At 44.2% G+C, this 16906-nt stretch overlaps 1 protein-coding gene across 1 annotated transcript in view; it reads right to left on the bottom strand.

Moving 5' to 3' along the window:
* Window positions 1-7186: 7186 nt before the first annotated feature.
* Window positions 7187-16906, bottom strand: part of rb1cc1 (RB1-inducible coiled-coil 1) — a 35009-nt gene continuing 25289 nt past the window's right edge. The window contains exons 18-23 of the mRNA XM_080011558.1: window positions 10409-10460; window positions 10272-10319; window positions 9628-9686; window positions 9323-9450; window positions 8248-8318; window positions 7187-8150 (exon numbers count right to left, since the gene is read on the bottom strand). Of these exons, the coding sequence (XP_079867684.1) occupies window positions 8073-8150; window positions 8248-8318; window positions 9323-9450; window positions 9628-9686; window positions 10272-10319; window positions 10409-10460 (436 nt within the window). The 3' untranslated portion in view covers window positions 7187-8072. The remainder of the gene's footprint in view (window positions 8151-8247; window positions 8319-9322; window positions 9451-9627; window positions 9687-10271; window positions 10320-10408; window positions 10461-16906) is intronic.

Raw genomic sequence — 16906 nt, 5'->3', positions numbered from 1 at the left:
GCAGTGGGCAACTAAATTTCAAAAGCTGGCAAATCCAGTTGTCTCCTAAATACAGAAAGTACTTAAATCCAGAGCTAACAGAAGAAAAAGACGGATAAAGGGTGCTCTGCATATCACGGAAAGCTTGTGCACTTTTCAGAATCACTGGCTAGGTTAAACAAATATGCTAAGTAGAGATCAAAACAATCCTTTGATCTGCAGCCTAGTTTCCAGAGGAATGGCTTGGCTGTTGTTGTAAATAACTTGTATAAATCTATACCATTTGCCTTCAGGTAATATGAAAAGTGCCAAGGATTCACATACAAACACCTAGTGGCTAGGAAATAGATCAGATAAACGTGCATAAATATTTCAGCAGCGTTCGCACTGCACCATTGTGTAATCATTCCACTTGTACAGTTGCGCGGCACATTTGTCGGGTTGAGAAATATCTGAAAAGTTCATTTACATTCTACCTATTTCTACTTTGTATTCGTAGGGGGAGAGAGAGGGAGAGGGAGAGAGAGAGGGAGAGAGAGAGAGAGAGAGATGGGGGAAAAAGCCCGTTCCTACCTCCAGCATCCCATTCAGGTCAGACGTGGTGTAAAACATTGTGTCAAACTTGGTACAAAAGAGGCTTGAAGAATCAGAATGCAGAAGCTATGCAACTTGCTGACTAACTTTGCCCTCTGTTTTGATCGGGCGCACAAAGAGAAACGCTGTGCATTCAAAACGGACAGCATAACTCTTTTCACAGAGGGGGGACCGTGAACAAACGAGGCCATGTCCTGAGCTGCAGTCAGAGGGCCGCCGAGCCTGGGACCGGCTGACACCACGCTCCCTGCAAACACAACTACTTTTGTGCGGCCGGCGTCTAGATGCAGCTTTTACACCCATTTAGACATACAGTCCTCCAAGGGCAAACTGCTTTGATAGTCCGGATACTTAAAAAAAAACACACACACACACACACACACACACACACACACACACACACACACACACACACACACACACACACACACACACACACACACACACACACACACACACACACACACACACACACACACACACACAGCGGTGGTTCTCAACATGGGTCCAGGGGTCCTTAAAGAGGTTCCAGGGGCTCCCCAGCAAAATGATTAAAAGTTCAACGTCACCGTTATTACATTCACAGGATGTCAGCACCATTAGAGAATGTACAACAACGAATCCCAGTTTCACCGTTGTCTCCTAAAAAGCCGTCTCAGATCGGGGCCCTTCCAGAAGGCATCAAATCGAAGGTCCTTGGTATGAAAAAGGTTGAGAAACCCTGCACGAGGGTGCATCCCACTGTATAAGCGCGCAAATGACCAACTAATGGAAATTATTCATTAAAACATTTCGTATGAAGGTCACTCACAGCGTTTAATTAAAGTCTTCCAACAATATTTTTGTGGTGACGGTCAATTAATTTCCAACTGAGATTTCCCACGAAACCACATTGGTTAAACTGGCATACTGGTCAGGAATAACGAGTAATTAACTGAGGGGGTTCGCTGTAAGCAAGCTCTACATTGCTTGAATATAAATAATGTTGATTTCAACTTAAAATGTTCAAATGTGATAGAAGTTGGAAGAAGTAATATAATAAGCGGCACGCGTGGAGAGCAGCGTGGCGTCACAGGTTTGACAATCAGCTTCACATAATATAGAAAAGCCACTTCTTTCCATTTCAGTTCCATGGAATGAAGAGATTTTGACATTTTACGAACACTTGTCCGCACACAGCAGAACTCCCAATCGACAAAGCTTCGGATGGGACGGTTTGCGCCCTTCCCATCTTCCCGACTCGCTGTAAGACTGACGAGACGTTCGCTAACGCCGACATCACATCGTCCGATGTGATCCCAAGACACGGCGCGGGCCTGGTATTCTTCTCCCTCTTCCGGAGAACCCTGAGAAATGTGAACAGAATGTACCATATTCTTGACCCGTCTGCCTCAGATGCTCGCTGAGCATGGAGCCGAAAAAAAACTGGACGGGAATTGTCTCATTCGCTGTAGCAACTTGTGAGATGGCAGCCGCCGTAGTGGAGCGGTGCGAGCGGCACATATGCATTATGGGAGAAAATTGTGAAATGACAGATTCCGGGTGTGATACTGAGGGAATGACTAACTAATAGGAGGGGTGCTCCAGGCTGTTAGCTTTGAAAAGCAGTTTGCACATTACTTTATCTTGTCAATCAGATTCCTGGAAGGGAAGAGGTGACTGATAACTTGAATTAATTATTTTCTTATTGCATGCATGTGTTAATTAATGGTAATTTATGTCCCTTAAAAGCCCGAGCCAGGACATCCAGAGTATAGCGCCACCTCTGGCTCCAACAGTACCCTGTTGTTGCTTTTTGTTGAATTATTCCCTATTTGATCAGATCGCAGAGGAGTTTTATTTCAGATTAAACGTTTTTAAGGAAAATACAGACTGCGATACAACATTTTTTGGGGATTTTTTTTTTTTTTCTCTTCTTCAAGGGGGTGCAGGATATCTTTAATCAGGTTCTAACCCTTCACATCTGTGGGTGTAGAATCATTGTGAAATAATGAGAAAAAAACACAAACAAACCACAGCTTTTTCACCCGCCAGGACGAGAGCGATGCGATCCACGTTTCCCCTTTCCATGCAAAATTTTATTTCAATTACAGTCGGCTAAAATAGGTATTTTATTCTACATACACTTCGTTTTCCACTCCACATCAGCGTTTAAACTCGCACATTGGATGAAATTAATTAGCACCACGCCTCGACAATGCATGGGAGTGAGCTACGTCCTCCGTCGTAATTGCATTTCATAAACATTCTTAAACATTTTGACAAATCCCAACTCAACCCCCCCCTCCTCCCCACCACCCACCCCACCCCCCACCCCTCCCCCGAGACACAGACGAGAAGGAAAAACATTTTCTCTCTCTCTCTCTCTCCCTCCCTCTCTCCCTCCCTCTCTCTCTCCGACGAGAACAGAAAACAGCAAGAAGTTCTAACAAGGAGAAGCCTGCCAGGTGGCGAACTGGCTGCACCAACAGAACGCACAATCTGTCTCCTTCTCCTTCCAAAGCGCTGACAGCTGCCATCGCCAGCCTCGCTCTCTCTCTCTCTCTCTCCCTCTCTCTCTCTATCGCTCTCTTTCTCTCGCGCTCTCTCACTGCGTGGCTCCCCGGGCCCCCGTCCCCTCGCCGGGGGCCCCCCGGACCCCCCATCCCCTCCTCGGGTGTTTTCCCTGCTTACCCTCCCCGTGGGGTCACCTGGCCCCCCGAGACGCCCGTCTGCAGGGCCCTGCTGGCCCCCTGGAGCCCTGCCTGCCTGTCTGCCTTGGGTGGTGGTGCTGGGGGGGTGGGGGTCTCGCAAAAAAAAAAAAAAAAAAAAAAAGCCTCCACTTTGATTTGCAAACCGCGGGGGTCTTACCTCTGACCCCAGAGCACGAATCGCATTTAAAAAAAAACACGACCCTTGCTCCTCCGAGGGCGGACGGATATTCACCGCACAAAGACACGTGTTCCCCTTTTTGTTTTTGCAGATTGCGATCTAATAAAAGCGTCCTTTTCTGTTTTTTGCGTCGATTCTATCCCCGCATTGCGCTTCATCAGATTAGGAAAGTCTGAAAAATCCTCGCGTTTCGACCGCTTTTTTTCCCCAGACGATAAATGGTGGCTTTTTTTTTTTTTCCCCAAACCCTCGGCACACGAGGCGAAAATGTGGAGCGTTTTCCACAATGCGAGGCATTGCAACCACGGCTAAAAATAAAAACTTGGCAAAGTTATTCTGATCCCCTATTGGTCCCATAGTTTGATTTCACATTTAGCATTTGCATTCCCCTCCGCGTAAACATTTCATTCTTCCCCTCCCGTCGCACAATGAGACTTGAGTGACTTTGGCAGCAGATTTTTGGATCGCTGCTCCTGAATCCACCAGTGTATGTTATCAGCAGGTAAACAAGCTTTCCAACAAAGCCATAATGGAACCGCAAGCGGCATAAAGAGGCTCATCTCAAAAGCTATACAAGCCATCAAAGCTGGTGTCATTTCCTCAACACTGCACCGCCACTGCACCACGCACGGCTGTTAGTTACAGTTTAAATCGCCGTCTATTTCCAGACACTTCAAAACTATTTGTATTGATTACTTTCTTGTCACTAAGCGGCCAGATTAGTAAAATAAAAACAACAGATTTTAATGTTTACCCGAGTCGTATTTGCGGTTTTGTGTTTGGCTCTCTCTCGCTCTCTCTCGCTCTCCGTGTCATGCACTGGGAATCAATGGGATTTGCAGTATAGGGTGAATTTGAATAATTATTATTTTTTTCCACCGAAAATGAAATAGTTCTATTCTATATCGGGGGACGGATTATGGACGGCTCTGAACTTAATGTGGAAAATAATTTGCCCTTTAAACACACGGCGAAGCCATATCCTGCACTTCTCCCCGCCAGATGCGATCTCGCGCTACGGCGCGCCGCGGACGCCCGTCAACCCAAAAACTTTCCCCGCGCAGCGTGCCCGTGGGCACGCGGGCTCAGCTCCGCCAGTGAACCTACGCACTCTCCTCGCAGCGAGCGGAGAAGCCTCCCGGCGTCGCCCTCTTTTCGCGCGCCGCATTATCTCCACGACAGTAATTATCCATAAAACTATGCCGTCAGATGGCAAATGATTTCCCGACGCGATGAACCCGAGAAGAAGAACTGTGTTTTTGGGAAATGTTGGGGTTTTTTTTTTTTTTTTTTTCTTTTTTCTCCTTCTTCCCCTTATTATCACATTTACGTGGATATGTGTTACTAATAGTGATTATGTTCGTCGTGTGGGTAGGAAAACGGAGCGTCCCGATATCGAGTGTGTTGACATATTTCTTAGACGTTTCATCACACGTTTTAATCTGCCCCCGTCTAAGGTTGTTTTTTTGTTTTTTTTCCCTCTTTCTTTCTTTCTCCCTGTTGAACCTGTAGTCGAGGCGGCGAGCGGGACAATGGGGGATGAGATTAGGAAGCATGTCTGCTAAGGCATGTCTGTTTGATCAGCGGCGTGTTTAGGTGAAGTTGTGCACTTGGTATCTCCAGTCCCTGACAGCAGATATATAACCTAATCTCTTCCCCTCAACCCTTTTCTTAGACATGAATAGGGTGGAAATGTGGCGATGGCATTAAGTCGATTTACTCCTTGGTTTGCAGTTTGCAGCCTTAATGCCTCTTTGGCTCCTCTTCAACACTCCGGGTTCCCATTTGAGATTTCCAGAAAATATAAATGTTGTGAGGCTTCCGCTATTTATTTTTATTTATCCATCATTTGAAGTTCATGCATATATTAGACTTGATGAATAGCGCCTGTTTATTTTTCCCATCTAGTGTCGTGTCACGAGATATTGGGGGGAAAAAATTAAAAAAAATAAAAATAAAAAATCGAATGCAACTCGTGCGTATAATCGCGAAATACAAGAAGACCTCGGCGATAAAAGGGGGGCGAGATCCGAGACACATTATGGGGGCACGTATATATGCCGTTCTTTTGGGGCTTCCGCTCCTTCCAAATAATCATTTTGATATTTCAGATTGACTCTAGTCTAAACCTTCATTCAGTGCCTCCAGTGGGTGTTGACACGCGGAGAATAGCCGCGATAATGTCTTTTGGAATTTCCACTGACGGCGGTTTCAAAGCAGCAGTGATATTCCTGTCCCTGTTTACAGTGGATGTCAGTACATTTGATGAGATATATTCTTTTTATTAGTATTTTTTTTTTTTTAAATACACAAATAAAACGCTAGGTCTATTGGAGGTGAGGGAACAGCCTAATCAAGAATTGTACTTGTAAGTAAATAAGTAATAACCGTTTGATTCAACGTCAAGAGGGAGGAAGGAAAGAGGTAAAAATATTTTTACATTTTCGCAAAAAATTAATTTTCTATACCTTTGCCGAAAAAGTACCATTTCTTCAAAAATGTACTTCATCGTGTGTAACTGAGTGCATATCGCGAGTTACTTACCGACCTATTGGGTCAATTTACACCTGAAAATCACTTAAACATTGACAATCATATAGACACCGATTAACAACAAGAGCTGTAGATTAGAAAAGAGATTAAAATCAGAAAATTCAAGCGCAGTCCTTAGCAAATCTAAGGCCCGTGCACTTCTATCCAAATCTTAAAAATCAAATTTTATGCGATCCAATAAATCTGTTTTTGCTGACTAAGTTATACCAAATACAGTGTTCGAGGATCAGTTAAAACAATGCATTAACATGAATATTTAAAATCTAAATTTACGATATATTTTTATAATACTTTAAGACGTACATTGCGTTTTTTTATTGTCTTCAGGTATTTGAAGTGATAAGAGCTGACTTCCATTCCACTGATGGGAGCTTGCGTTAGTGCACATGGCCGTGCTGCTTCCCATGGCGCCGGATGGGAGCAGCGCCGCGCTCAGCAGGGGGTTGTAAACATTTACACTAAGAGCCTGTCCAGTGCACATGGCCGCCGCTTGCCAGCCACCTCGGTATCGAATGTTTGTTGTCGCATATTTTGTCATTCAGAGAGGCCTGTCCCGAAAATTTTTAGGAATCACACCATCAATTTACGACGGAGCCGTCCAAATGTGACAACGGGCTTATGCTAAATGGAGGAAAATAAAGCTAAACATTGTTAAAACACCCCTAGACCCACATGGTGCGGAGCAGCGAGCTGCGATGCGCCCCGCTGTGAACTGGGAAAGTGGCGTCGCTCTGCGCTGCCTCCTCCACGAGGGCCGCACTGCGCCTTCTTGGGCCCCGATTTCGAAGCCTTTTTGAAGTCTGTTTGCTGCAGCGATGTGCCAACATTAACCATTTCTACAAAAGAGCAAAAAAAAAAAACCAGCAAAAAAAAAAAACAGAACGTCTCGTTAATGCTATTTTTTTTTTACTGAGATTTCCTGAAGTCCCAGAAAATTGTCAGCACCGTCAATTAATGCTATTTATTATTTATTATTAACAGTAATTAATTATTATTATTATTGTGTTTTTATATTGACCAGTTCTTAACCCTATGATAGAAATTACACTTTTAACCAAATAAGCCCAGAAATACACATTTCCACCCTGGTTCTAAACGGGCAGGTGGTCGCTGGTGGCGTGAAGGTGGGATTTATTTCTCAGCGTCGACAAGAAGGTTGAGGACGAGTCTCTGAGATTACGTTTCGGGATCAATCCTTTATTGTTTGAAAACTCTAATATCTCTTACAATACAGTCATTTTTGTTACATTTGTGATTTGATGGGTAATGTACAATGTCCTCCAATAAATGAAACACGGTCACAAAGTATTTCTTTCTACATATCAATATTCTAGGATGCGAGAAGGTTGCGCCGTCAAGTTTTTTTATACCTTATTTTTTGACAGCTCAATTACTTCCCTTTTCAAATCAAACAAAAGCATTGTTTTTGAAAGTGCATTTCAAGGATTGCAATGACAACCGCCTTGGCCGGTCAGTCATAATGTACATTTCAGTATTAACAGAGGGCCATACTGCTTTGTGAGTAACAGCATTAACTACATTTCCAACTACAACATTTATCTGGATAAGTAAATCAAAGAAAATATATCAATATGCATGCCATGAACATTCCCCCATTAACATTTATAGTAAATGTAATTTTTTTATTATGTTGATAATGAGTATTTTTCACAAAAGGACAAATGTTGATAATGAGAACTAATATTAACATCCAAATACTTTTTTTTTGTTCAATTTACACACAGGCCAAAAGGCTTTATGCCACAGTGTATAGGGCAGCGCCCCGACAAGGTAATAGCATTTGGTCCACAATGACATAATCAATGAAATGAAAAAAAACAAAAAACAATTGGAAGCAGATGGGATGTTAAATTGAAAAACAAAACCAGAAAAAAAAAAATATATATATATATAATAAAGTAAAAAAAAAAAAAAAAAACTAAAATAAAAACATGACAATCTTCATTTAAATTTCAAGGTCTTTCAATTTTTCAAACTCTCAAGTATGAGAATATTCTGAATATTCAGTTCAAAAAGCAATATAAATATTAACATTATAGCTCACTACTTGGCTATTATACTTTCCTATTCCAGGGAACAGCTTTCACTCTGTAGAACTTTGTTCCCAGCGGAACTTTGAACCTGTTTTGGGCCTAAAGATGACAGAGAGAGTTTTTGTGAGTACTTAGCTTAGTCATTGTACAATGTGGCCCTGCCCTCTACAACCACTTCCAACAAGCTGTACAATACCTTTTTAGCCTGGCAATATTCCTTTTCCATCACTTTGCCGAGGACCCACGGCCGTCTCGAAGTCCCTGATGCTAAAAAAAAGTCATTACAGTTTATTTTTTTTTAATTAAGTACAGACACATACAATGTGTCATTTTAAGTTCCTATAGAAAATAATTCCATGCTACACACTGATCAGCCACAACATAAAAAGCACTGACAGGTGAATCTTGTTCCAACGACACCTGTCAAGGGTTGGCATATATTAGGCAGCAAGTGACCAGTCAGTTCTTGAAGTTGATGTGTTGGAAGCAGGAAAACCGGGCAAGCGTGAGGATCTGAACGACTTTGACAAGGACCAAATTGTCAACTGGGTCAGAGCATCTCCAAAACGCCAGGTCTTGTGGGGTGTTCCTGGTATGCAGTGGTTAGTACCTACCAAAAAGTGCTCCAAGGAAGGACAACCGCTGAGCCGGCAACAGGGTCATGGGCTCATTTGATGCTCGTGGGGAGTGAAGGCTGGCCCGTCTGGGCCAATCCCGCAGTAGAAAGCAAAAAAAAAAAAATTATGAAAAAGGTTGGCTGTGATAGAAAGGTGTGAGAAGACACAGAGCATCACAGCTTGCTGCGTATGGGGCTGTGTGGCCACAGATCACTCAGAGTGCCCGTGCTGACACCTGTCCACCGCTGAAAGCTCCTACAGTGGTCACGTGAGCGTCAGAACTGGACCATGGAGCAGTGGAAGAAGGGGGCCTGGTCTGATGAATCACGTTTTGTTCTACATCATGTGGATGGTCACCAGGATGCACTATGGGAAGAAGGCAAGCCAGCGGAGGCAGTGTGATCCTCCGGGCAATGTCCTGCTGGGAAACATTGGCTCCTGGCTTTTCATGTGGCTCATTTGCCCCCGTCCCACCTACCTGAACATTGTTAGGCGGGTCAGAGCTATTTCGGTGGTACAAGGGGGACCAACACAACGTTAGGCAGGTGGTTTTAATGTTGCGGCTGATCGTATGGCACGATGAAAACAAATTCAATAGGGGAAACTACATTCCGTCCTGTAATATTGAGATAAGATTTCGGGATTGGAACCGACCTGGTTTCAGGTCCAGGGCGGTGAGGGACTCAGAGTGCAGGAAGTAGAGGGTGGGACCCACGGTGAACAGCACGTAGTTGTCGTGCCTTTCATCCAGAATGATGAGAACCAAATCGCCCACCTGGAAACTGCGCCGAGGAAAAGACACAAGGAGGAGGATGGCGATGATGAAATCCAGTTCCCCGAAATGCAAAGAGACAAAATGGGAATGCACAAAGAGAAAAGACGCGATAATGTGTTTAATTGTAACACGCTTAACGGGACGACGCCTCGAGTAAAATAGGATTTTGTGGTCGTGGACTCACTCTCTTATGGCGATCTTCTCTGAATGCCGCGATGATACCGAGGACATGCTTTGAGACATCTAGGGAGGAAAAAAAAACAAAAAACATAAAGCGATGCTTAATTTATTCAATTAGTCTCACTGAGACCTGAGAGCAAATCGCGTACGTATATAAAATCCTAAAAAAAATGCACTTCAGTCACACTCTGAAAAGTCTGAAACTTGAAAAGTAAAAAAGAAGGACCTTTATATGGAAACAAGAGATATAAGTAGAACGAAAAAGATCAGACGCAAATTGTTCTACACAAACCTTAGGTTTAAAACAACTGTAACAATGCACTATTCTGTTGCACCGCTTCTATTTACACAACTGAATAGAATGCCTTATTGGAAGGACTTTAATAACCATTGCAAATGGAGAGTTTATATTTTATAAGCGGCACAAACTGTTGCTTTTTTGAGCGTGCCATTGCACTCAAGTACATCAGCCGCTGCACCCCAGCGTTAAGTCTTAACTTAACATTTAATTCCTCGCGGGTGATTCGCCTCCTGGGTCAGGGTTTTGATCTTTGATGCTACTGCCACCTAGTGGCGCTGGCGGCACATTGCTCTTTTAGCTTCAATCAGACTAAGCACAGTGAGGACGACCTAAAGCTTGAACCGTACCAGTCGTTGACTGAGGCGCTTGTTTTCTTCTTCTTTCATATGTAAAGTCTGCAAAAAATTTGGAGAAAAATACAATGATAAGTCAAAGTTTAAAAAGTCAAGAAGACTATACTGTAGTGTAGTAGTGGTGTACTTACCCTCTCGAGTAAGAGTATCCGCTGTTTCTCCTCCGATATCAAGATGTTATCGCTGGGGAGAGAGGGGAAGACACATTCAATATTTATACATTGTTCACACTTTACTCATCATTAGAATTTACAATCGCTGTTGACGCGGGAATTTAAGGCTGAATTAAGTGATATTTCTTCTATTCAAATGAACCAGAAGGCTTCCTGTAATGCGAATGCTAAATAACGCGTATCGCCTTGAAAATCATCCACCCGGTCAACCGCCTCAAGTCTTTCTGACGTCAGAGCTAACTGGCTATTCTCCCCCTGCTATAAAACCATAACAGGCGGCTCAGAACTCCATGGCGGTCCCTGCGTGATTAAACAAGTGGCTGGTGAATAGAGATCTATAGAGAGAATATAGCATCTAATATAGCATACAATACTGTACCATACTACTATATCATGTAATAGATCATCTAATATACCAAAATGAGAGATAGTAGTGGTGTTATCGAGGGAATGGGGGTTGTTAATACCATTTTCTTGAATTTTGCTTAATGCAGCTATAAATATAAATGCAAAACTAAAAAGGTCAAGTTAAGTAAGGTGAGGTAAGTAAGGTAGCTGTTCTGGGAATATTTTTTTCCTGCCATTTACTGGAAATAAATTTCAAATTGTCGCGATGAGATGACACTTTATTAACCCAGGTGTTACAGCAGCAAAACAGTGCAATTCAAGAAAGGGATCATTTTTTTTTTTTTTTTTTTAAACAAATTAAAGATATGTACACATCGAGAAACGGAAATCAACAGCGAGTAGCACTATGTTAACTTTTGAGCCCAATATGGGCAGTTGGCAGTTACACTAAAGTAAAGTGCAAATGATATATAGCAGCAGTGTGTAGCAATAGTATGCAATAGTACTAGTAATAAGCTGGTACAGTAGATATGTGTACATCCCTCTCCATAAAAATACCAATTATCCTAAGAATAACAACAAAAATGAGGATATAGTATTAATGGTAATAATAGTAGCAGCAGTAATAATTATGGTAGTACTAATAATGAAGTACTTATAAAGGAATGTTCAAGGCTTTGTAAATGAGGGCAGCAGAGGAATTGAGCTTTGGAGCATTTTTCCCCCGCTGTTTGTCTGGCACAAAGGAACACCCCAAACATTCCGTCGTGCACCTGTGGAGGGGTGAGCTGGCGTTGAATTTCATCCCCATCTTCCTCCCCGGGCTCGCCAGCCTTGACGCCACCTCCCCAGCACACCAACGGCAAAGGAGAGTGCACTGGCTACCACCGACGGATGGCGGCCTGTTGCACAACAACAGCCTGCTCTTGTCCTTTCCTGTAGATGGCCTCGGCGTGGCAAGTCCGGTCCGGTTTCTTGTTGATCTGCGCACCAAGGAACCCGCGGGAGTCCACCATCTCCACCTCCTTCCTCCGCTTCCTGCTTCGTCGGACGTGCGCCACCTGCGCCTCCTTCCCGGGTGTTGCGCTGCAGGCGGCTTGGGTCACACCGTCCGACAGAACCCTTCAGTGACGCAGCCCACGGTGGAGGCGGCCGAGGGAACTTCTGGAGGTGGCACATTCCTGAGTTTAAGTCACCGGAGTGGACCGCCATGGTGTGGAGTGGGACAGTACAGTTCCCTGGGGTACACCGGTGCCGTACACTGGTCCATCGGCCTTGCTGTGAGCTTCTCTGCCAACGGGAGCAACTTCCCACTTCTTTTTGAGTGACACTCGTTTCCAAGTGTCACGGGTGAAGCGTCGAGGTGGACGAAGAATAAACCGAAACGGTTCTTGGACGCATCTCCTCACTGACGTCATTTTTTCCCCATTTCGATGGGAGTGCACTTTGGCTCCGCCGTCACTTCCTGTTTACACGGAGGGAACTTCTCCCCCGTCGTCACGTCCTGTTAACACGGAGGGAACTTCTCCTGTCGCCACTTCCTGTTTACATGGAGCGCACATCCCCTCTGTGGTCACTTCCTGCTTACACGAAATGCACTTCCCCTCTGTTGTCACCTACTGTCTACAAGGAAAGCACTTCCTCTCTCTCTCACCACATCCTGATACATGGGGTGCACTTCCTCGCTGTCAGTTCCTGTTTAGAGGGAACGCACTTCCTCTTGGTCACCACTTCCTGTTTCTCTTGGTCACCACTTCCTGTTTATATGGAACATCGCCAAGCAGCTGGCACCTATTGGTTGGTAATTATTTAGGTGTTTTCCTGGGAAACAAAATCTGATTATCAATTTATTATTGTTTTGATCTCTCTTTGACAACCCAGGTATGATTTATATGAAAACTTGGTGAAGTTTAAGAAGCATTAATTTGGTAAGAACGGTTATACCCCTTTCCCACCGACCAAGAACCTGGTAACACCCGCTTACATCTGGCATTAGTAGGAAAGGTAACACCCGGGTTTCAGTCCCAGGACATATTACCCTGCAATAGTCGACGGATATTTATCGGCTCCAGCTCCGATCGGCTTTTATGGAAACACCCCGGTAGACAGGTCAATTTTCGCCCCTTTACCGGCACGAAGCGACGCGCGTTGAAGTTCTGGACGTTGGCGCGTAAACAGACAGGAACCATCATTCGATCATTTCGATCATTTGGAATCTAAAATCAAAATCCGAAATTATTGACCCTTTTTCCGGTGTGCGGGAACGCTTCATGGGGACCACAGTGGAGAACCCCCACGCTCCCCGCTGAGCTCCGAGCCACTCCAGCATCGCCCCAAGCCGGTCTCCCAACTGGAGGAGCATCTCCGCTCCACGCGCCCGTCACCCTCTCCCTCAGCAATCCTGCATGCCGTTATTTTGGTTTTAACCCGGACGTCACCAGCAAGCCGAAGGAAGTAAAATAAGTAATTTGCCGTCTTTGCAAACGCGGCCTGGGATAGAGCACCAGGTCTCAGCCCAGCGCAGCGGTTCGGTTTAAACAACTGCTTAATTAGGTGTTTTAAATGGATAGAAAAAAAATTAAATAAAAGCATCAGATCGTGTAATTATCCCAGGGAAAGCCCGGCTCTGCGTCTCGGCTCCCTGGAGGAGGCGGCGGCGGCGGCTGTGGCAGCTCCCCCAAGGTGTGTGTGTGTGTGTGTGTGTCTGAGTGCACTCTGCACCATTGCGTTGTTCTTCCAATCTGAACCGAACCAAAGAAAAAAAAAGATAAAGCCTGTTTCAGAATGACCTGGAAATGGGGTTTACAGCGATTTATTTCTTTTTGAGGATTTCACCAGACCACTGGGTGCGGTTAAAGCGGCAATGCGGAATAACAGTTCCTATTTGTACACTCTTTAAATTGCACTTTACAGGTCATTGCATTAGCATAATAAAAAGGACAAAAATCGCCCCAAAACAATCGGCTACAAGAAACAACTGCTGATGGACGGTTGCCGATATATTCGTCCAATTGCCCAAGCCTAGTTTAAAGACATGGGAATGGGTAAAAGTGGTATTTTCATCAAAAAAAAAATCAAAAACCTGTTTTGGGGACCTCAGATACCTGTATTCACTTGTCTAAAAAGGACAATATTAAGTCCTCATTAAAGCTACAAGTGCAATACATGATATACCAAAAACTAATGGCACTAGCTAGTAACTGGCACTTACTAATTAGTAATACTTACTAATGTTTACAGGTGTGAAAAAACACCACATTTGGCCTGGCATATTATTTAAATGTTTCTCTTTGCTAATTTATATTTGAGGGATGTTGTCGTTTCCGCCCCCTCCATGCTCTCTACGCATCAATGCTTTGGTACAGCAATGAATGCTGGGTCACCCCTCTTTTTCAAGCCTCCACTTTATTTCCCTCAGTATCGAGGGCCAGTTGAAGTGTTACTCAGCTGTTCTGGCTCAGGTTCACTCACTCAGAAACGGGAAGAGAGCTAGCGTTAAAGCAGTAATAGCGTTAGGCGGAGTCGTAATAGCGTTAGGCGGAGTCGTGAAGGGCCAAATTGGAACAGGGTCACGAGGCTCCTGGCTTCTCCAGATGGGAGTACACGTAGTGCAGCAGGTAGATGACGTGTCCTCGCTGATGTATCACATTATGAGTTATGATGCGGAAAACACACCTAGGTTCAGGTTTGCAATGGGTTGATCGCGAGGGTAGCGAGTCCAAACGAGAACTGAAACGAGATTGTCAAAATACTTCACTGAAGCATTGGGTCGCTGCTTGAGTGGCACATCTTGTGCTGTGCTCGTGTTTTCATGGCAACATGTGTCATGCTATATTTGGGAGCTGACTTTATGTAATTGACATTACCACATTTTGACATCTTTCCCTTGGTCTGGAACTATCCGATCACCCAAGTAAGTAAGTAACTTTATTTGTACGGCACCTTTCAAGAGCAGGGATGTGGCAAAGTGCTGCACAGAGGCAGATAATCATAAATATACATACAAACATAAAACACGATAAGAAATAGACAGATTGGCACAAAGGCAAGTTTAAACAAATGTGTCTTGAGCTGCTTTTTAAAAGTGTTCAGTGTCCACAGATCTTAACTCCAAAGGGAGAGAGTTCCAACGTTTACAACGCCACATCCTCAAAAGCACGGTCTCATTTAGCTTGAACTCTTGATCATGAAAACAACCAGCAAACCCTGATCAGAGGACTTTAGAGACCTGCTGGTGACATAGGGCTACACTAGATATTTAATGGAGGCAGGGGCCTTACCATGCACAGCTCTATAGGTGATGACAAAGACCTTTAAAATGGATTTTGAATTTGATGGGGAGCCAGTAAAGAGCAACGAGAATCAGCATCACATGCAAGGGCGTAACTTTGGTTTCAGAAGTGGGGGGGGGGGGACACGACAAAGCCGGGGCGGAGAATGTGTCCCTATCATGCCCGGTGCTTGTTATGTTGCATAAGGAAACGGGGTAAAATAAAAACACTGTTTTGGCGCACTGATCACAGGCGCCCCATCGCTGGAGCGCCACGGGCAGAGTCTGAACCGTCAGAGAGGGAGTGATCGGGGTGCAGAGCCGTGATTGTTGACAATTATAGTTATGTTTACAATGACATATAGAGGGGGACGACTGTGTTTTTCCCAGGAAGGGGGGGGGGGACAGACCCCCCTGTTATTTCACACCCTGGTCACATGAGACCTTTTGGTCAAGACCTGGTCAAGAGTTTAGCAGCAGCCTTTTAGACTACTTGTAAAGGATCCAGGGATGTGTTGCTGAGGCAGGTGAAAAAGGAGATGCAGTAGTGAAGTGGGCTGACGTAAAAGCTGTAAGAAATGATCTGCCATGCAGTTTTGATAGCATTTAGGCAACAATATAGCTATGTTTTGAGGTTTAAAATAGATGTATAATTGAATATCATCTGTGTAGCAGTGATAGAAAATACCTTTATAATGCCTTGTTGACTGTCCAAGTTAAAGCATACACAAGGCAAACAGAATTGGACCAAGGACTGAACCTTGGGGCACACCGCAAAAGTTTTGGTTGAGGAAGCGAGGCTGCCAACAGAAACAGCTAAACTCCTATCAGAGAGGTAGGAAGAGAACCACTGCAGGGCTGACCCAGACATACCCACAAACTGTTCAAGTCTCCTCAACCGAGATGTTGACCACCGTGGTCGACAGTATGAAAAGCTGCACTGAGGTCCAACATCACCGACACCGAATATTCTCCAGCATCACCATGCATCGCAATATAATTTGAGACTCTGAGAAGAGCTGTCTCTGTTGACTGCAACCGGCGGAATGCCAGACTGAAACTACCAAGAATATCGTGCTCATCTATTGCGGTTGTGAGCTGCCTAGCAACCACTTTTTCTAAAATGTTGGCTACAAAAGGCAACTTGGCGATGGGCCTGTAATTTTGGGAGAGAGATGGATCAAGGTTTGATTCTTTGCAAATTGGTTGAATAGCAGCTTGTTTTAATTGAGCAGGACACAACCAGATAGCAGAGAGTTGTTGATAATGGAGAGCACAGCAGGACCAAAAGAGCCAATTATATTTTTAAATAGAGATGTTTTTAAGATGTCAAGGGGGCAAGAGGAAGCTTTCATAAGGTTAACCAGGTTAGTGAGATCTTGGGAGTGTTATAGGAGAAAAACCCTCCAGTACTGTAGGCCGACAGGAGCACGGGATAGTGGTGAAAGTGAGGGGAGAAAATGTGATCTGGTGTTAATGTAATCGTGCCCACAAAAAAAGAAATGTATTACATTCCTCACAAAAATAAAAAGTAACAGCAGGTAGTGCACGAGTAACAATATTACTAATAGTGTTTTGGGGTGGCGCGATTGTTAGACACAAGATTAGAGAAATCGGTAGTTCTGGCATCCTTTATCATATTACGAAAAGGCATTAAAAGTAATTTTGAATTAAGATAGTGGACATGTAATAGGGTGGAATTCCATCGGCGTTCGACTCTCCTACAGTCGCTCTTTAGAGAGCGAATATTGTCATTTATGCAAGGGGAGGACTTCAGAGTAATCAGAGCAGCTGATTTTGTTTTAATAGGGGGCACTTTATCCCGTGCTGAAAGCCAG

The sequence above is a fragment of the Zeus faber genome, assembly GCF_960531495.2.
Source record: "Zeus faber genome assembly, chromosome: 12".
NCBI lineage: Eukaryota > Metazoa > Chordata > Actinopteri > Zeiformes > Zeidae > Zeus > Zeus faber.
Note: the sequence above shows the minus strand (reverse complement) of the source record. Positions and strands in the feature narration are given on the sequence as shown.